At 46.6% G+C, this 22,355-nt stretch overlaps 1 protein-coding gene across 1 annotated transcript; it reads left to right on the top strand.

Moving 5' to 3' along the window:
- The first annotated feature begins 4,821 nt into the window (after positions 1–4,821).
- On the top strand, positions 4,822–13,143 carry LOC140194851 (uncharacterized). The gene is given in 3 exon segments (XM_072252130.1): positions 4,822–4,844; positions 8,724–11,242; positions 11,244–13,143. Coding segments are annotated over 2 exon segments (1,929 nt in total). The 5' UTR covers positions 4,822–4,844; positions 8,724–9,386; the 3' UTR covers positions 11,317–13,143.
- The last annotated feature ends 9,212 nt before the right edge of the window (positions 13,144–22,355 follow it).

The raw sequence follows: 22,355 nt of genomic DNA on the forward strand, positions 1-22,355 counted from the left end.
TGCGCCATCTTAGAGTGTGAGTAGCTTGGAGTGTCCCCTCTGACAGTGACTGCAGGTCAGGGTAGGAGACAGCCGGACAGACTACATCTGCTAACCCTGTCAGTATCAGCCCCAGCACTGAAGCCTGCTCTCTGGTATTTTGCAGCGCTTTTGCAATCCAGACTGAGTCAGGGAAAGATACCGGTGCTGTGGAAGACTTTCTGCTTGTTTCCTTTACCCAATACAGCGACTCCATCTGGACTTAATGACTACAGATCAATTGCCCTCACATCTCCTGTGATGAATGTGATGGAGAGGCTGGTCCAGACTTACCTTGGACCCTCTACAGTTTGCCTACCAACCTCATGAGGGAGTGGATGATACCATCGCCTACCTGTTGCAGCGAGCTCAATTCCACCGGGACGGTGCTGTTGGCATTGTGAAAATCACTTTATTTTCATTGTTCGAGTGTCTTCAGTACGATCCACAGAATCATAGAAAACCTGCAGCACAGTACAGGCCCTTCAGCCTACAAAGCTGTGCCGAACATGTCCTTACTATAGAAATACCTGAGCATACCCATAGCCCTCCATTCCTCTAAACTCCATTCATCCATCTAGGAAACTCTTAAAAGACCCTATCGTTTCTGCCTCCACGACCATCGCCGGCAGCCTATTCCACACACTCATCAATCTCTGCGTAAAAAACACTTACCCCTGCCATATCCTCTGCAGCTACCTCTAAGCACCTTAAAACTATACCCTCTCGTACTAGCCACACACATCAAAGTTGCTGGTGAACGTAGCAGGCCAGGCAGCATCTGTAGGAAGAGGTACAGTCGACGTTTCAGGCCGAGACCCTTCGTCAGGACTAACTGAAGGAAGAGCTTGTAAGAGATTTGAAAGTTGGAGGGGGAGGGGGAGATCCAAAATGATAGGAGAAGACAGGAGGGGGAGGGATGGAGCCAAGAGCTGGACAGGTGATTGGCAAAAGGGATATGAGAGGATCATGAGACAGGAGGCCCAGGGAGAAAGACAAGGGGGTGGGGGAAACCCAGAGGATGGACAAGGGGTATAGTCAGAGGGACAGAGGGAGAAAAAGGAGAGAGAGAGAAAGAATGTGTGTATAAAAATAAATAACGGATAGGGTATGAGGGGGAGGCGGGGCATTAGCGGAAGTTAGAGAAGTCGATGTTCATGCCATCAGGTTGGAGGCTACCCAGACGGAATATAAGGTCTTGTTCCTCCAACCTGAGTGTGGCTTCATCTTTACAGTAGAGGAGGCCGTGGATAGACATGTCAGAATGGGAATGGGATGTGGAATTAAAATGTGTGGCCACTGGGAGATCCTGCTTTCTCTGGCGGACAGAGCGTAGGTGTTCAGCGAAATGATCTCCCAGTCTGCGTCGGGTCTCGCCAATATATAAAAGGCCACATCGGGAGCACCAGACACAGTATATCACCCCAGCCGACTCACAGGTGAAGTGTCGCCTCACCTGGAAGGACTGTCTGGGGCCCTGAATGGTGGTGAGGGAGGAAGTGTAAGGGCATGTGTAGCACTTGTTCCGCTTACATGGATAAGTGCCAGGAGGGAGATCAGTGGGGAGGGATGGGGGGACGAATGGACAAGGGAGTCACGTATGGACTTGCCACTTGCAGAAGTTCTCTGATGACTCTACGGTAGTTGGGTGCCTCAGAGATGAGCAGGAGTCGGAGCATGGAGCACCAGTGGACAGGTTTGTGCAATGGTGAAGGAGGGATCACCTGCTCCTGAATATGGCCAAAACCAGGGAGATGATGATCGATTTTAAGAGGAAGAGGACTGTGACGAGTCCTGTATACATTCTGGGAGAAGACGTTGAAGTGGTGGAGGAGTACAAATACTTGGAGGTTCACCTCGACAACAGACTTGACTGGAAAACCAACAACAAGGCTGTTTACAAGAAGCGGATTAGCAGACTCTATTTTCTAAGGACACCGAGATTCTTGCACATGTGAGACAGGATGTCACAGATCTTTTACCAGTCTGTTGTAGCGAGTGCAGTCTTCTCTGCTGCTTTATGTTGGGGGAGCAGCATCGGTGCTGGTGATGCAAAAAGACAAGATAAACACATCAGAAAGGCTGGATCTGTCCTTGGCCACACACTGCTGCCTTTTGAGTTAGTGGTGGAGAGGAGGTCACTTAACAAACCGTTCTCCATTATGGACAATCTGTCACATCCTCTCCATGACCTACTGCATAGGCAGTGGAGCCCCCGCCTCCTTTTCAAACAGACTCACTCAAATCCCCTCTCACAGGGATCAGTACAGAAAACCTTTTGGACCAAATGCAATAAGCATACACAACAGTTCAACATCTTTATGCGACCAGGAGAACACATATCATGGTCCAATACTCTCTGCATTATTATTTCACATATTATTATTGGATATTAGTACATTATTATTGTGTATATTATTTTTCTCTGCTTTATTTTTTCATAAAGTATGCACATTGCTAAGTGTGCAAACAACTGGAATCCTGCAGATGCTGCAAATTCAAGCAACACACATCAAAGTTGCTGGTGAATGCAGCAGGCCAGGCAGCATCTCTAGGAAGAGGTACAGTCGACATTTCAGGCCAAGACCCTTCGCCAGGACTAACTGAAGGAAGAGTTAGTAAGAGATTTGAAAGTTGGAGGGGGACGGGGAGATCCAAAATGATAGGAGAAGACAGGAGGGGGAGGGATGGAGCCAAGAGCTGGACAGGTGTTTGGCAAAAGGGATATGAGAGGATCATGGGACAGGAGGTCCGGGAAGAAAGACGGGGCGGGGGGGAACCCAGAGGATGGGCAAGGGGTATATTCAGAGGGACAGAGGGAGAAAAAGGAGAGTGAGAGAAAGAATGTGTGTATAAAAATAAGTAACAGATGGGGTACGAGGGGGAGGTGGGGCATTAGCAGAGGTTAGAGAAGTTGATGTTCATGCCATCAGGTTGGAGGCTACCCAGACAGAATATAGGGTGTTGTTCCTCCAACCTGAGTGTGGTTTCATCTTTACAGTAGAGGAGGCCGTGGATAGACATGTCAGAATGGGAATGGGATGTGGAATTAAAATGTGTGGCCACTGGGAGACGCTGCTTTCTCTTAATAATATGTTGGACCCGGAGGCTGGTGGGGTGGTAGGTGAGGACCAGGGGAACCCTATTCCTAGTGGGATGGCAGGAGGATGGAGTGAGAGCAGATGTACGTGAAATGGGGGAGATGCGTTTAAGAGCAGAGTTGATAGTGGAGGAAGGGAAGCCCCTTTCTTTAAAAAAGGAAGACATCTCCCTCATCTTAGAATGAAAAGCCTCATCCTGAGAGCAGATGCGGCGGAGACAGAGGAATTGCGAGAAGGGGATGGCGTTTTTGCAAGAGACAGGGTGAGAAGAGGAATAGTCCAGATAGCTGTGAGAGTCATCAGTGGATAAGCTGTCTCCAGAGACAGAGACAGAAAGATCTAGAAAGTGGGGGGAGGTGTCGGAAATGGACCAGGTAAACTTGAGGGCAGGGTGAAAGTTGGAGGCAAAGTTAATAAAGTCAACGAGCTCTGCATGCGTGCAGGAAGCAGCGCCAATGCAGTCATCGATGTAGCGAAGGAAAAGTGGGGGACAGATACCAGAATAGGCACAGAACATAGATTGTTCCACAAAGCCAACAGAAAGGCAGGCAAAGCTAGGACCCATACGGGTGCCCATAGCTACACCTTTAGTTTGGAGGAAGTGGGAGGAGCCAAAGGAGAAATTATTAAGAGTAAGGACTAATTCCGCTAGACGGAGCAGAGTGGTGGTAGAGGGGAACTGATTAGGTCTGGAATCCAAATCTGTCCGCCAGAGAAAGCAGGATCTCCCAGTGGCCACACATTTTAATTCCACATCCCATTCCCGTTCTGACATGTCTATCCACAGCCTCCTCTACTGTAAAGATGAAGCCACATTCAGTTTGGAGGAACAACACCTTATATTCCGTCTGGGTAGCCTCCAACCTGATGGCATGAACATCGACTTCTCTAACTTCCGCTAATGCCCCACCTACCCCTCGTACCCCATCTGTTACTTAGTTTTATACACACATTCTTTCTCTCACTCTCCTTTTTCTCCCTCTGTCCCTCTGAATATACCCCTTGCCCATCCTCTGGGTTCCCCCCCCCCGTCTTTCTTCCCGGACCTCCTGTCCCATGATCCTCTCCTATCCCTTTGCCAATCACCTTTCCAGCTCTTGGCTCCATCCCTCCCCCTCCTATCATTTTGGATCTCCCCGTCCCCTCCAACTTTCAAAACTCTTACTAACTCTTCCTTCAGTTAGTCCTGACGAAGGGTCTCGGCCTGAAACGTCGACTGCACCTCTTCCTAGAGATGCTGCCTGGCCTGCTGCGTTCACCAGCAACTTTGATGTGTGTTGCTTACATTGCTAAGTGTGCTTTTCAATGTCGCTGTAACGAAAGAGTTCCCCACTCGGGATCAATGAAGTAATTATTTATTATTATTGTTATTATTGGTATTATTAATATATTATTCTCCAGCCTTTTATCTCTTTCACCAATCAACTTCCCAGCTCTTTACTTCACCCCTACCCCTCTCCCGGTTTCACCTATCACCTCCCCTCCCTCCACATTCTTACTCTCACCCTTCGTTTCCAGTCCTGCAGAAGAGTCTCGGCCTGTTCACTCCTCTCCACAACTGCTGCCTGCCCCCCTGAGTTCCTCCAGCATTTTGTGTCCGTAGCTTTGGATTTCCGAATCGCAGATTTTCGCCTTTCTAAACAAATGCGCATGCGTGGATGTCGCAGACAGAATCCAAAACCGCGCATGCGCTCAGTGGATGAGACTCAGTTGGATCGGACCCAGGTAGGACAGGGGCTCCGGGCGGGAACTTAATCACCGGCGTCTGAACCGCGACTGAAGGACAATTACTGTGAGATCCAGCCATACTGGTCCGGCACCCCCGACAGTTACGGTCCGTTCCCTCTCTCTCAACTCCACGATCCGTACCCGGGCCCCAGGGAGCTTTCGTCTGATGAGTCCTGGCACAGCCGCCATTTTGCGGCGCATGCGCATCGTTGGATCCAAAGAGCGGATAGATAGGTTTCTTCTTCATGGGGGCTTCTGGGTAAAGAGGTAACCATGGCTGATCAATATCAGGTTGATTATCACGGCATGTGACGTGAAATTTCTTAACTTAGCAGCAGCAGTTCAGTGCATTACATAATGTAGAGGAGAAAAAATAATAAAATTAATAAATCAATTAATGCATATATTGAATAAATCAATAAACGCGCAAAAAACAGAAATACTGTATATTAAAAGAAAAGTGAGGTAGTGTCCAAAGATTCAATGCCCATTTAGGAATCAGATGGCAGAGGGGAAGAAGCCGTCCCTGTATCGCTGAGTGTGTGTGTCTCCAGGTTTCTGTCCCTCCTACCTGATGGTAACAGTGAGAAAAGGGCATGCCTTGGGTGCCCGGGGTCCTTAATAATGGACGTTGCCTTTCTGAGGCGCCGCTCCCTGTAGATGCCCTTGGTACTTTGTATGCTCATACCCAAGATGGAACTGACTAGATTTACAACCCTCTGCAGCCTCTTTCAGTCCCGTTCAGTAGCACCCCCATACTAGACAGTGATGCAGGCTGTCAGAATGCTCTCCATGATACACCTATGGATGTTTTGTGTGTAGTTATTGACATATAACCATATAACAATTACAGCACGGAAACAGGCCATCTCGGCCCTTCTAGTCCGTGATGAACTCTTACTCTCACCTAGTCGCACCGACCTGCACTCAGCCCATAATCCTCCATTCCTTTCCTGTCCATATATCTATCTAATTTAACTTTAAATGACAACTTAGAACCTGCCTCAACCACTTCTGCTGGAAGCTCATTCCATACAGCTACCACTCTCTGAGTAAAGAAGTTCCCCCTCATGTTACCCCTAAACTTTTTTCCTCTAACTCTCAACCCATGTCCTCTTGTTTTAATCTTCCCCACTCTCAATGGAAAAAGTCCAACCACGTCAACTCTATCAATCCCCCTCATAATTTTAAACACCTCTATCAAGTCCTCCCTCAACCTTCTACGCTCCAAAGAATAAAGACCCAACTTGTTCAACCTTTCTCTGTAACTTAGGAGATGAAACCCAGGCAACATTTTAGTAAACATGCCAAATCTTTTCAAACTCCAAATGAAGTATAGCAGCTGTTTTGCCTTCTTTATAACTACTAGTATAGATCCTCAGAGATCTTGACACCAGCGTTGTCCCCATGCAGTGGAAGGAAATGGGAGCGGATGTATCGCCTGGACTGTGCCAATCTCTAGCTATGTAAATCAGAGGATGAGGATTTCAGAAGAAAAATATAGTTCCAGTTAATCTCGGGTGAAGAGTCTGAGATCCATTCAGTGAAAATGACAAATAGTGCTGTATGGAAATAAAATTCTTCCACCAGCTTTAGTTCTCTCTGGGTAAATGAAGATATGAAGCACCTTTGCCCTCGATGACAAGTGACTTTTGGTTTTCACATCAGAAACGTGCCACACTCCAATGAGAATTACCACTGCCCTCCCCTTCATATTCGTTGCCATTGCCATTGAAGGGTTCATCACTGTCAGTCAACTGGGGGCGGGAGGGGAGGGGGGAGGGAATCTGAGTAATTAGTAAATCTCCAGAATCAGACATGGAGTAACAAGTGCTCTCTGTAGTGTTGTGGAACATGACCATGACTTGAAATAATACCAAAGGACAGAGACAAATTGAGCCAAGTCACAGGCTGATTGAAGTCAGAAATAGCCCATTCTCATACAGACAGGAATACAGTCAGAGAATTTGATGGTCAGTCAGGATGCCTGATCCGTGCCTTGGTAGCAGGTCAGGAGTTCATCTATAAACATAGAAACACAGAAATCTACAATACATTACAGGCCCTTCGGCCCACAGTGTTGTGCTGACCATGTAACCTATTCTAGAAACTGCCTTGGATTTCCCGACTGCATAGCCCTCTGTTTTTCTAAGCTCCGTGTACATATCTGAGAGTTGCTTAGAAGACTCTATGGTACCTGCCTCTACCACCATTGATAGCAGTGCATTCCATGCACCTCCCAATCTCTGTGTGGAAAACTTAGCTCTGACATCCCCTTGTACCTACTTCCAAGCACCTTAAAATTATGCCTCCTCGTGTTAGTCAATTCACCCCTAGGAAAAAGCCTCTGGCTATCCACATGATCAATACCTCTCATCATCTTATACACCTCTATCAGATCACCTCTCATCTTCCGTCACTCCAAAGTTCATTCAATTCATTCTCATAAGGCATGCTCTCCAATCCATGCAAGATCCTTGTAAATCTCCTCGGCACTCTTTTTATAGTATCCACATCCTTCCTGTAATGAGGTGACCAGAACTGAACACAGTACTCCAAGTGGGGTCTAAGTAAGGTCTTATATAGGTGTGGCATTACCTCACGGCTCTTGAACTCAGTCCCATGGTTGATGGCCAACGCACCATAGGCATTCTTAACAACAATGTCAACCTGCGCAGCAGCTTTGAGTGTACTATTGACATGGACCCCAAGACCTCCCAGATCTCCACACTGCCAGGGGTCCTGGCATAATATTATATTCGGTCTTCAAATTTGACCTACCAAAATGAACCACTGCACCCTTATCTGGGATGAACTCCATCGGCCACTTCTCATCCCAGTTCTGCATCCTATGGATGTGCGTAAAACTACAAAAAAGGCATCCGTTAGTCTTGCGAGACCATGGATCTGCGCCTGGAAAGTCTCACTCTGCAGGGTGCAGGCCTGGGCAAGATTGTATGGAAGACCAGCAGTTGCCCATGCCGCAAGTCTCCCCTCTCCACGACACCGATGTTGTCCAAGGGAAGGGCATTAGGACCCATACAGCTTGGCACCAGTGTCGTCGCAGAGCAATGTGTGATTAAGTGCCTTGCTCAAGGACACAACACGTTGCCTCGGCTGGGGCTCGAACTCACGACCTTCAGGTCGTTAGTCCAATGCCTTAACCACTTGGCCACATGCCCACACATAAAGGCCATAAGGCCATAAGATATAGGAGCAGAAGTAGGCCATTCGGCTCAACGAGTCTGCTCCAACATTCAATCATGGGCTGAACCAATTCTTCCAGTCATCCCCACTCCCCTGCTTTCACCCCATACCCTTTGATGCCCTGGCTAATCAAGAACCTATCTATCTCTGCCTTAAATACACCCAATGACTTGGTCTCCACAGCCGCTCGTGGCAATGAATTGCACAGATTTACCACCCTCTGACTAAAGTAATTTCTCTGCATCTCAGTTCTAAAATATTATTATATTTATACTCTATTGTTGGTTGGTTCAACTGTAACGAAACCCAATTTCCCTCGGGATCAATAAAGTATGACCATGACTATGACTAAAAGGACGTCCTTCAATCCTGAAGTTGTGCCCTCTTGTCCCAGAATCCCCTACCATGGGAAATAACTTTGCCATATCTAATCTGTTCAGCCTTTTAACATACGGAATGTTTCTATGAGATCCCCCCTCATTCTCCTAGTGGAGATGAGTCCATGGTCAGATCAGCCATGATCTTATTGAATGGTGGAGCAGGCCCGACGGGCCAGATGGCCGACTCCTGCACCTATTTCTTATGTTGTTATGTTCTCACCACAGACTAAAATCTCTCCTGAAATATTGTCCTTCACCCATTGATGTCTTTTGCAAATCTTTTTTACAGGTTTGAAATGGCAGAACACTTGTGTACAGGAATATCAAACACAACAACATATTTTTGCTGTCTCTGTCTGGATATTTAAGGAGTGAGCAAACATTTGCCTTGTAACACCCACACATCTGTTTTCAATCCCTGGAGATGAAGAATTATCTCATCGCACCTGGAGATGTATTTTGTGCTTGAAATGAAGTTGTCTGTTGTAACTCAGTGTTATCCACTGGAACCAGGGTGCTAAGAACAGACCAGCATTTCTTCACTGGATTATTCAACTGCATTGATCGTACAAGGGATTCAAATGTCTGACTTTCTGAATTGCCAGAGAATTGATCACAGTGAGAAATCATTCTGCTTCTCTCAGTGTAGGAAGGGATTCACTCACAGCCTATCTGCAAACACACCAGTCAGTTCACAGTGGGGATAAGCCATTCACCCGCTCTGTGTGAGGGAGGGGAACTACTCAGTCATCCAGTCTGAAGATACATCTGCAAGTTCACACCATAGTGAATGCTCCACCTGTTCTGACTGCAGGAAGCCATTCATTCTGTCATCGATGCTGAAGGTATATCAGAAAATTCACCAATGAGAGGACATTGACCTGCCCGGACGGTGGAAAGACACTCACACTCAACCACACCACAGTGACACCAGCGAGTTCACACTGAGAAGATGCCATTCACCTGCTCAGACTGTGGGAAGGGATTTACTCACTCGTCTAAATTACAGAGACATCAGCGAGTTCACACTGGGAAGAGGCCTTTCACATGCTCTGAATGTGGGAAGGGATTCACTCAGGCAAATCACCTGCTAGAACATCAATATGTTCACACTGGGGAGAGGCCATTCACCTGCTCAGACTGTGGGAAGGGATTCACTCGGCTATCTCATCTACTGAGACACAAGTTCGTTCACACTGGAGAGAGGCCTTTCACGTGCTCTGAATGTGGGAAGGGATTCACTTCATCATCTCAACTGAATGTGCATCAGCGAGTTCACACTGGGCAGAAACTGTTCAGCTGCTCTGAATGTGGGAAGGGATTCACTCAATCATCCAAACTTGTGAGGCACTACCAAGTTCACACTTGGCAGAGGCCTTTCACATGTTCAGAATGTGGTAAGGGATTCACTCAGTCATCTCAACTGAAGGCACATCAGCGACTTCACACTGCGGAGAGGCCATTCACCTGCTTTGAATGTGGGAAGGGATTCACTCGGTCATCTCAACTGAAGGTACATCAGCGAGTTCACACTGGGGAGAGGCCATTCACCTGCTCTGAATGTGGGAAGGGGTTCACTCAGTCATCTCAGCTCTTGAGTCACCAGCGAGTTCACACTGCAGACAAACCATTCATCTGCTCAGAATGTGGTAAAGGATTCACTCGGTCATTTCAACTGAAGGAACATCAGCGAATTCACACTGGCGAGAAGCCGTTCACTTGCTCTGAATGTGGGAAGGGATTTGCTCGGTCATCTCAACTGAAGGTACATCAGCGAGTTCACTCTGGGGAGGGGCTACTTACATGCTCTGAATGTGGGAAGGGATTCACTCAGTCATCTCAGCTCCTGAGACACCAGCGAGTTCACACTGGGGAGAAACCATTCATCTGCTCAGAATGTGGGAAAGGATTCTCTTGGTCATCTCAACTGAAGGAACATCAGCAATATCACACTGGGGAGAGGCCGTTCACCTGCTCTGAATGTGGGAAGGGATTCACTCGGTCATCTCAACTGAAGATACATCAGCGAGCTCACACTGGGGAGAGGCCATTCACCTGCTCTGAATGTGGGAAGGGATTCACTCAGTCATCTCAGCTCTTGAGACACCAGCGAGTTCACACTGGGGAGAAACCATTCATCTGCTCAGAATGTGGAAATAGATTCACTTGGTCATCTCAACTGAAGGAACATCAGCGAGTTCACACTGGGGAGAGGCCGTTCACCTGCTCAGACTGTGGGAAGGACTTCACACGGTCATCTGACTTGAAAGTACATCAGTTCGTTCACTCTGGGAAGGAACCGTTCACCTGCTCAGTTTGTGGGAAGAAATTTACACGTTCATCTGACCTTAATGTACATCAGCGAGTCCACACTGGGGAGAAACCATTCACCTGCTCCGACTGTGGGAAGGAGTTCACACGGTCATCTGACCTGAAAATACATCAGAGAGTTCACACCGGGGAGAGGCCATTTGCCTGCTCATATTGTGGGAAGGGATTTACTCGGTCATATCAACTGATTGAACATCAGCGAGGTCACACTGGGGAGAGGCTGTTTCCCTGCTCGGATTGTGGGAAGGGATTCAATCGGTCATCTCAACTGATTGAACATCAACGAGTTCACACCGGGGAGAAACCATTCAGCTGTTCTGAATGTGGGAAGGGATTCACTCAGTCATCCAGCCTTGTGAGGCACAGCCGAATTCACACTGGGGAGAAACCGTTCACCTGCTCAGATTGTGGGAAGGAATTCACTCGGTCATCTGACTTTAAAGTACATCAGCAAATTCACACTGGGGGTGCAACTCACCTGTTCTGAATGTGGGAAAGGATACACTCAGACTTCTCAACTGAATAAACATCAGCGAGTTCACACTGGGTAGAAGCCGTTCATCTGTTCCAACTGGGAATGAATTCACACATTCAACCCACCTACCAACACACTGGACTGTTTTCATCAGTGAGAAGACGTTGACCTGCTCAGACTGTGGGAAGGTGTTCACACACTGCAGAGAGAGTGGTGGGTTCACGATGTGGTGAGGGATGTGACATGCTCTGAATGTGGGATGGATGTCAGTCAGTTATTCATCCTTGCATTGCCCTACTGAGGTTTGACCCATCGTTAATGAGAGAGATCAGAAGCTTGAGAGGGTGTAATTCATTCAGGTTCACCAATCGAGTATTTAAGGCTGTGGTTCAGGCAGGTTATTTTTCAGATTTCAGTGGTGGCCAATCAGCATTCAGGATTGATTATCAAGAAGATATTAAAGTCAGGCAGGAGCAAGTGGAGCGGTCATTGTCGGAACGGACAGAGTTGGAGCGGAGACTTCGAGACGTTACATCAGTGAGGAGAGCATCTAGTCAGAGAAGGCAAAATCATGATGGAGCTCAAATTATTTTTGCCGGCTTCTTTACACTTGCACAGTTAGAACAGTGGAGATGCCAGGCAGGCTGGTGGAAAGCTCCTCTTGCAGGATGTGGGAAGGCAGGGGACCCTCCTGTGTCCCATATAACTACAGCTGTGAGAAGTCCATCCAGCTTCAGCTCCGAACAACCCACACTGATGAACTCCTGATCATCCGGGAGGCTGAAGGGGTGGTAGGTAGGAGATATAGAGAGGTAGTTGCACCTAAGGTGCACAGTACAGGAAACTCAGTGATAGTCAGGAGGGGGAAAGGGGAGACAGCAAGTGCGGTTTACCCCTGTGTTCATCCCCCTGAACAACACACATATCACTTTAGATACTGTTGGGGACAGTGGGATGATCTAGCAAAGGAAAATCACAGCAGTAGGGTCTCTGGCGCTTAGCTGGCTCTGAGACTGAGAACGGAAAAGTAGAGAAGAGGTGAGCTGTGGTCATAGGTGATTCATTAGCAAAGCAGACATCCCACCCAGAAGTTCCGGGCGTCTCCCGCGTATTGATAGTGGCTCCCTGACGCCTGGAAAGTATATACAATATCCCAGAAATAGATTTTTTTTGAGAGGGAGAGCAAGCATCCTGATTCGTCTCTCTTCATGCTAAGAGTGGTCCCCAGCCACCGGGCCGCGAGGAAACGATATGATTTGATGATATGAAACAATATGAGTCAGCTTCCCCTTTCTTCATTCCCTGTCACGCACTGTTGAATTTTAACGCTCGCGAGGTCATCATTGACCCAAGATGTGCAAAGGAATCGGTCCGTGACCCATTTGTGAATGTCCCCGGTGAATCATCCATGTCAGTGCGGGAAAAAGATCAACTCCTCGAGCTTGCAAATGACGACGGGCTGAAAAGTACATTTGACAGAACATCTCTGCCGGCATTCTGGATCAAAGTCAAGGCTGAATATCCTGAGATAGCCACGAAAGCACTGAAAATGTTGCTTCCATTTCCCACATATTTCTGCGAAGCGGAGTTTTCTGCAATGAATGTAACGAAAACTAAATAGACTGGACATAAGGAACCCCCTTCGAGTATCGTTGTCTCCCATCACCCCTCGATAGGACCGTGTTGTTGCAGGAAAACAAGCCCAGGGCTCCCACTGATCCAGCGATAATTGGTGTGTTGCAATGATTTTATATGTTTGTACGAGGAAAATATGCACTGTGTTTAATATCCAAATGTTACTTAAAATGTTATGATGCTATTGACTTATAAGTGACTTATAATTCAGTGGTGCCCAACCTCTGGGCCGCGAAGAATACAGCGTTGGCCCGAGCGCATCCAGCACATCTTTAAGAAAAAAGTCGAAATAAACAAGCTAATTAATTAGGTGCAGCCCGGCACATAAATATCAGTCCAGATCCGAGGTGACGCAATCGGCAATCGCCTCTGATCTAGGCCAACATTTATGTGCCGAGTGGCATCTAATCAATTACCTTGTTTATTTCAGCTTTTTTCTTAAAGATGTGCTGGGTTTGTTCTGGCTACCACTGTACTGCTGCATCCTTTGCGGCCTGGTGGTTTGGGACCACTGTTATAATTGACGTATCACTACATTCATGTGAGGAAAATATGCGCTGTGTGTTTAATATTAAATTCGTTAGATAAACCCCTTTAGAAACGAAATTGAGTGTATTAGCCACTTATAAGTGACTTATAGTTGACTTATCACCTATATTCCAGTCCCGTTTAACACTCCCCCCTCCCCCAGTTGGTCGGTCTGCAAGAATATTGTCAATATTAGACTGGTCTGTGGTGCAAAAAAAGGTTGGGGACCCCTGATTAACCAAGCTGGCTAGCTGCCAAGGAGCTACGCTATTGATGTCCTACGTGATGAGGCCAAACTCCCTGTAGACTTACTTAAAGTTGTAATAGAATAAACATTATAATATAATAAAAGCACATATTTTAATGTCACATTTGCTGCATATACCCAACTTGGTTTACAGATTAGACCAAATCACTAAACAAAGTATTATTCTCCGTGGATTGTCACCTTGTCATGGTGGAGAAGCTTGTGTGGTCCTGTGATCCCGAGAGTGATGCCGTTGGAGTGATGCTCCTGGTGGGGTCACCCATGGCGGTAAGGACGAGGGTGAGGTCCCTGACAAAGAACAATCCAACCAAGACCTCAACGGTGGAACAGGCAGACGAAATTACTTCGAACTCAACGGCTGTGAAGGCGGATGAAGGCTGCATCAAATCCATCAGCTCCAATCGTCGTGGTTTCCATGCCACTGGAATCAGTGGGTTGATTTGTGAAGTATCGTGTGCTTCTTGGAGTGCAACATCAAGTACACGTTAAACAAATACACGCACAGGTATCTTCACTCTGTGGGCCACTTCTTCAGAACGAAGACCATCATCCTCGACCTCGAGGGATAGCCACGACGAAACAAAGTATTACATACACCCTTGGAGGTCGACGGGGGGGGGGAGGTGATACGGGGTTGTGCGGGGTGGGGGTGCTACCTCCCTGAGATGAGTTTTTGCAGGGTGGGATATCTGGCAAAGGGAAGTAACTGGATGTTCTGTGCATGAGAATGAGATTCCAGGATGATATATTGCCTCCTGCGTAATAAGGTCTGGGACATCTCGGGTCGAGTGCTCAGCATTCCTAAGGAGGGAGAACAGTGAAGGTTGTGGTCCAGGTGAATCCCAATGATTTGGGCTGCTAGAGTAACGAGGTTCTGCAAAGGGAGTTCAGGGAGTGAAGTGCTAAGTTAAATTGCCCCTCATCCAGGGCTGTGATCTCAGGACTGCCATCTCTGTCACGTGCCAGGAATAGGAAGAATATACAGTTTAACACATGGCTAAGGAGTGGGTGCAGGAGGGAGGGCATAAGATTTTTGAGTTATTTGAGCCTGTAAGGATTGCTGTATGCCAAGGAGTGTGTGTGTGTTGGGGGAGAGGGGACATTGTAGATTGAGGGTGAAGTGGGCAGACAGGTCTCTCTCTCTCTCTCACACACACACACACACACATACAAACACATGCGGTGGAGTGTGAGAGTGGGGAGTGAGAAGGGAAAAGGGGAATGAGGAGGATGGGGTGAGGCCTCTTTCACAAAGTCCCAGACTTATCTAAACCTCCCCCTCTGGAATTGGTCCCATTCCCTACCCCAGGCTGCGGGTGAGCATTGAGTTGCCTTGCCAACAAGAAAATGAATTGTTCGATAGCATCTGGTTAACACACTTTGATAATAAATTTACGTTGAACTTGATCATTGAAATGTTTTGTTTGTAAAACATGTACTGAGGAGAAATGGTCTCAGTGAAGGTCCGAGAGTGGAAAATGAACCGGTGTTCAGCCCCACTGCTCCGTGTCGGACAAGAACCCCGATCTGACTGTACTCCGTCTGTCTGTGCTTGATATGCCTCCCTCTAAAGTCTCCTCTTTCTGTCCCTGTCCCAGTGTCTTTCGTTTTCCTTCTCAACCCCATTCTCCTGCCTTCTCCCCATGACTTTTGCCACCGTTACTGATCAAGCACCGATCAATGTCTGCTTTAGATAAACCCGATGACTTGGCCCCTGAGCCGTCCATGGCAATGAATTCCACAGATCCCTCATCTCTTTAAGTGCTGGTATTAGACAGTTTGACCCGGAAGGTTAAATATGGCAGCTGTCTACTCTATCTATATGTTATCCTGCTCTGTCAGGTCACCCTGAGCCTCCTCCACTCCTGAGGAAACAGTCCTGGGAATAATAATATTTCTGGGAATAATACAGAAAGTGCAGGATCCATTCATTCCAAAGATTCTAAGGGGAGTAAGGGACGACCGTGGATGACAAGGGAAGTCAAGGACAGTATAAAAATAAAAGAGAGGAGTATAACATAGCAAGGATGAGTGAGAGGATTGGGAGACTTTTAAGGAGCAACAGAAGATAACTAAAAAGGCAATACGGGAGGGGGGCGGCGAAGATGAGGTACGAAGGTAAGCTAGCCAAGGATATAAAGCAGTATGGTAAAAGCTTCTTTAGGTATGTGAAGAGGAAAAAAATAGTTAAGACCAAAGTTGGGCCCTTGAAGACAAAAACGGGTGAAATTATTATGGGGAACAAGGAAATGGCAGACGAGTTGAACAGGTACTTTGGATCTGTCTTCACTAGGGAAGACACAAACAATCTCCCAGATGTAATAGTGGCCAGAGGAACTGAAGGAAATTCACATCAGGCAGAAAATGGTGTTGGGTAAACTGATGTGACTGAAGGGTGATAAATCCCCAGGGCCTGATGGTCTGCATCCCAGGGTACTTAAGGAGGTGGCTCTAGAAATTGTGGACGCATTGGTAATCATTTTCCAATGTTCTATAGATTCAGGATCAGTTCCCGCGCATTGGAGGGTAGCTAATATTATCCAACTTTTTAAGAAAGGAGGGAGAGAGAAAACGGGCAATTATAGACCAGTTAGCCTGACATCAGTGGTGGGGAAGATGCTGGAATCCATTATAAAAGATGAAATAGCGGCATATTTGGATAGCAGTGGCAGGATAGGTCCGAGTGAGCATGGATTTATGAAGGGGAAATCATGCTTGACTAATCATCTGGAATTTTTTGAGAATGTAAATATGAAAATGGACATGGGAAAGCCAGTGGATGTAGTGTACCTGGACTTTCAGAAAGCCTTTGATAAAGTCCCACATGGGAGGTTAGTGTGCAAAATTAGAGCAAATGGTATTGAGGGTAGAGTACTGACATAGATAGAAAATTGTTTGGCAGACAGGAAACAAAGAGTAGGGATTAATGGGTCCCTTTCGGAATGGCAGGCAGTGACTAGTGGGGTACCGCAGGGTTCAGTGCTGGGACTGCAGCTGTTTACAATATACATTAATGATTTAGATGAAGGGATTAAAAGCAACATTAGCAAATTTGCAGATGACACAAAGCTGGGTGGCAGTGTGAAATGTGAGGAGGATGTTATGAGAATGCAGGGTGACTTGGACAGGCTGGGTGAGCGGGCAGATACATGGCAGACCGAATGGTGAACACTCAATGGACGGAATGGGTATTTCAGTTCATGTGACTTGTGGTGCAGTGGTGAGAGGATCAAGCCATGGGGAGTAAGGTGTGGGTGCAGGTAAGAGTGGGTGTCAGGGTAGGAGGTGCTGTCAACCAACAATAATTAACTCAGAGTGAATCAATCATAAGAGCGTTTATTTTTGCTTGTAGCAAGGGAAGACTAGCACTGTCCAAGAGCTGGTAATAGTTTCGTCAAAAAGAAACAGTACCAACAACCCTTTGAACACAAGTTCAAGGACAGGGAGCATTCTGTTGTCTGCTGAATCAGTATATTTGGCATTCTTCCAGTAATGCAGCAGCAGGTCTGTAGTCAAGTGCTCAGGCAGGTTTGTTACAGCTAGTGTTTAAAAGAACATGTCAGGGGAGTCGGAACAGGAGTGATAGTAACGAGGATGAGGTAGTTGGTTGGCAAACAGAGGTAGTGTGCAGTGAGAACAAGGAGAGGCTGATGACAGGGCAAAATTACAGTCAACAGGATGAGTTGCAATGATAAAGTGGCACAACATTGAAAAGGGGGATGAATGCAGGACTGAAGGTATGCTATCTGAATGTGCGGAATAACAGAGGTGGAATTGTAGCATGGCGTGAATTGTGTGCATCACTCTATCGTGGCCGACAGAAGATTATAACTGGGAGCTTACCGTCCGAGGAGACGCATTGTATCAAAAGGACAGGTAGGTAGACAAAGGGGGTGGATGGTAAAAATGAAATCAAATCATTAGAAAAAGGGTTGACGTAGGATCAGAAGATTTTAAATCGTGGCAGGTGCCTGCCAAGTACGTTTAAGTCTAATAAGACCATAAGGGAGGTTATATACAGACCCCAAGAGCAGTTATGATGTGGTTTACAAATTACAAGGAGAGAGAGAAAATTCCTGTCAAGAGGGCAACGTCATGGGTGATAACAATTGGGAAAATCAGGTTACCAAGAGTGAGAATTTCTAGAATGCCTATGAAACGTCTGTTCAGAGCATCTGGTGGTTGAACCCACTGCGAATCAGCTATTTTGGATTGGGTGTTGAGCAATGAACTGGAATTGAGCCCCTGCTGAAATGCCGAAGCAGACTCAATGGGCCGAATGGCCTGATTGTACTCCTATATCTGATGGAGTTCTGGTCTAACAAACCCCTGCAATGCTGAGTGACCAGAGTTCAGTCCTGGGTGTGATGAGCTGCTGCAATATCTGCAGAATCTGACATTAACAGTCCCTCGTCAACTCGCAACTGGATTCAGTCACCATCATATTTAAACATTTAACAGTCAGCCGACTTGAACTTCCTCCCTGGTGTGAATTTTCTGGAGTTCCAGCAGGTGGGATGACTGAGTAAATCTCTGTGCTCATTCATAGAAACATAGAAAATAGGTGCAGGAGTAGGCTATTCGGCCCTTCGAGCCTGCACCGCTATTCAGTATGATCATGGCTGATCAATCAACTCAGAACCCTGCACCAGCCTTCCCTCCATACCCCCCGATCCCTTTAGCCACAAGGGCCACATCTAACTCCCTCTTAAATATAGCCAATGAACTGGCCTCAACTGTTCCCTGTGGCAGAGAATTCCACAGATTCGCCACTCTCTATGTGAAGAACTTTTTCCTAATCTCGGTCCTAAAAGACTTCTCCTTTATACTTAAACTGTGACCCCTCGTTCTGGACTTCCCCAACATCGGGAACAATCTTCCTCCATCGAGCCTGTCCAATCCCTTTAGGATTTTATATGATTCAATAAGATCCCCCCTCAATCCTCTAAATTCCAACGAGTATAAGCCTAGTCAATCCAGTCTTTCATCATATGAAATTCCCACCATGCCAGGAATCAATCTGGTGAACCTTCTTTGTACTCCCTCTATGGCAAGAATGTCTTTCCTCAGATTAGGGGACCAAAACTGCACACAATACTCCAGGTGTGGTCTCACCAAGGCCTTGTACAACTGCAGTAGTACCTCCCTGCTCCTGTACTCGAATCTTCTTGCTATGAATGCCAGCATACCATTCGCCTTTTTCACTGCCTGCTGTACCTGCATGCCCACTTTCAATGACTGGTGTATAATGACACCCAGGTCTCATTGCACCTCCCATTATCCTAATCGGCCACCATTCAGATAATAATCTGTTTTCCTGTTTTTGCCTCCAAAGTGGATAACCTCACATTTATCCACATTAAATTGCATCTGCCATGAATTTGCCCACTCACCTAACCTATCCAAGTCACCCTGCATCCTCTTAGCATCCTCCTCACAGCTAACACTGCCGCCCAGCTTTGTGTCATTCGCAAACTTGGAGATGCTGCATTTAATTCCCTCATCCAAGTCATTAATATATATTGTAAACAACTGGGGTCCCAGCACTGAGCCTTGCGGTACCCCACTAGTCACTGCCTGCCATTCTGAAAAGGTCCTGTTTATTCCCACTCTTTGCTTCCTGTCTGCTAACCAATTCTCTAACCACATCAATACCTTACCCCCAATACCGTGTGCTTTAAGCTTGCACACTAATCTCCTGTGTGGGACCTTGTCAAAAGCCTTTTGAAAATCCAAATATACTACATCCACTGGTTCTCCCCTATCCACTCTACTAGTTACATCCTCAAAAAATTCTATGAGATTCGTCAGACATGATTTTCCCTTCACAAATCCATGCTGACTTTGTCCGATGATTTCACCGCTTTCCAAATGTGCTGTTATCACATCTTTGATAACTGACTCCAGCAGTTTTCCCACCACCGACGTGAGGCTAACCGGTCTATAATTCCCCGGTTTCTCTCCCCTCCTTTTTTAAAAAGTGGGGTTACATTAGCCACCCTCCAATCCTCAGGAACTAGTCCAGAATCTAAACAGTTTTGAAAAATTATCACTAATGCATCCATTATTTCTTGGGCTACTTCCTTAAGCACTCTGAGATGCAGACCATCTGGCCCTGGGGATTTATCTGCCTTTAATCGCTTCAATTTACATAACACCACTTCCCTACTAACATGTATTTCCCTGAGTTCCTCCATCTCACTGGACCCTCTGTCCCCTACTATTTCTGGAAGATTATTTATGTTCTCCTTAGTGAAGACAGAACCAAAATAGTTATTCAATTGGTCTGCCATGTCCTTGCTCCCCATAATCAATTCACCTGTTTCTGTCTGTAGAGGACCTACATTTGTCTTAACCAATCTCTTTCTTTTCACATATCTATAAAAGCTTTTACAGTCAGTTTTTATGTTCCCTGCGAGTTTTCTCTCGTAATCTTTCTTCCCCTTCCTAATTAAGCCCTTTGTCCTCCTCTGCTAGATTCTGAATTTCTCCCAGTCCTCAGGTGAGCCACTTTTTCTGGCTAATTTGTATGCTTCTTCTTTGGAATTGATACTATCCCTGATTTCCCTTGTCAGCCAGGTGTGCACTACCTTCCTTGATTTATTCTTTTGCCAAACTGGGATGAACAATTGTTGTAGTTCATCCATGCGATCTTTAAATGCTTGCCATTGCATATCCACCGTCAACCCTTTAAGTGTCATTTGCCAGTCTATCTTAGATAATTCACGTCTCATACCTTCAAAGTTACCCTTCTTTAAGTTCAGAACCTTTGTTTCTGAATTAACTATGTCACTCTTCATCCTAATAAAGAATTCCACCATATTATGGTCACTCTTACCCAAGGGGCCTCTCACAAGAAGATTGCTAATTAACCCTTCCTCATTGCTCAATAGCCAGTCTAGAATAGCCTGCTCTCTAGTTGGTTCCTCGACATGTTGGTTCAAAAAACCATCCCGCATACATTCCAAGAAATCCTCTTCCTCAGCACCCTTACCAATTTGGTTCACCCAATCTACATGTAGATTGAAATCACCCATTATAACTGCTGTTCCTTTATTGCACACATTTCTAATTTCCTGTTTAATACCATCCCCAACCTCACTACTACTGTTAGGTGGCCTGTACACAACTCCCACCAGCGTTTTCTGCCCCTTAGTGTTATGCAGCTCTACCCATATCGATTCCACATCCTCCCGGCTAATGTCCTTCCTTTCTATTGCGTTAATCTCCTCTCTAACCAGCAACGCCACCCCACCTCCTTTTCTTTCATGTCTATCCCTCCTGAATATTGAATATCCCTGAATGTTGAGCTCCCATCCCTGGTCACCCTGGAGCCATGTCTCTGTGATCCCAACTATATCATAATCATTAATAACAATCTGCATTTTTAATTCATCCACCTTGCTACGAATGCTCCTTGCATTGACACACAAAGCCTTCAGACTCGCTTTTACAACACTCTTAGCCCTTATACAATTATGTTGAAAAGTGGCCCTTTTTGATGCTTGCCCTGGATTTGCTGGCCTGCCACTTTTACTTTTCACCTTACTACTTTTTGCTTCTACCCGCATTTTACACCCCTCTGTCTCTCTGCACTGGTTCCCATCCCCCTGTTGTGAACTAACCTCCTCTCTCTTAATTTGATTCCCACCCCACAAACATTCTAGTTTAAAGTCACCTCAGTAGCCCTCGCTAATCTCCCTGCCAGGATATTGGTTGCCCTAGGATTCAAGTGTAACCCGTCCTTTTTATACAGGTCACGCCTGCGCCAAAAGAGGTCCCAATGATCCAAAAACTTGAATCCCTGCCCCCTGCTCCAATCCCTCAGCCACGCATTTATCCTCCACCTCATCGCATTCCTACTCTCACTGTCGCGTGGCACAGGCAGTAATCCCGAGATTACCACCTTTGCAGTCCTTTTTCTCAACTCCCTTCCTAACTCCCTATATTCTCCTTTCAGGACCTCATCCCTTCCCACACTCAGGACAGAAGTGTGCCCTCTTCTTATTGTGAACACGTTGGAGCCTCTCAGGGCGGTTTACCTGAATGAAACTCTTCCCACACTCTGAACAGGTGTACAACTGCTCCCCTGCGTGAAGTAGCTGTTGTTTCAGTAGCTCAGGTAACTGACTGCTTCCCACCCTCGGAGCTGGCGAACGGGCTCTCCCCAGTGTGACTGCCCTCGTATTTCTGCAGATCGGATGTTTGGATGAATCCTTTGTCACACCCGGACCGGATGAACGGCCTCTCCCAAGTGTGAACTTGCTGGTGTACATGCAGGTACAATAGTGCAGTGCATCCCTTCTAAAATGTGAGCCCACGAATGACGTTCCACCGCTACCAACTGACGGGCCGTTCATCAGTTCAGATCACGGACGTGTACACATATTCGGGTTCTCCTTGTCACAACTGGGGTGCTGTCTTCTCCAGCATCTCCTCCTCCACGTTCGAGGACTGAAGGCATTCCAGTCCTGGTGAACTGACAGACACAGCAGAACTGACGAGCTGTTGTGTTTGACATTCCCACACACAAACCCTTTGCCTTTTCCGCGCTGTCAAAATTCTGTAAAGCTCGTCAATGGATTAAAGACAGCTGAAACAGCTTTAGTTTTAATGGTGACCTCTGGTATCAGACTGTTAGAGCAAGGCTCAACACTGTTCGGAGGAGGAATACCTAATCTCCT

The sequence above is a fragment of the Mobula birostris genome, chromosome 3 (assembly GCF_030028105.1).
Source record: "Mobula birostris isolate sMobBir1 chromosome 3, sMobBir1.hap1, whole genome shotgun sequence".
Taxonomy (NCBI): Eukaryota; Metazoa; Chordata; class Chondrichthyes; order Myliobatiformes; family Myliobatidae; genus Mobula; species Mobula birostris.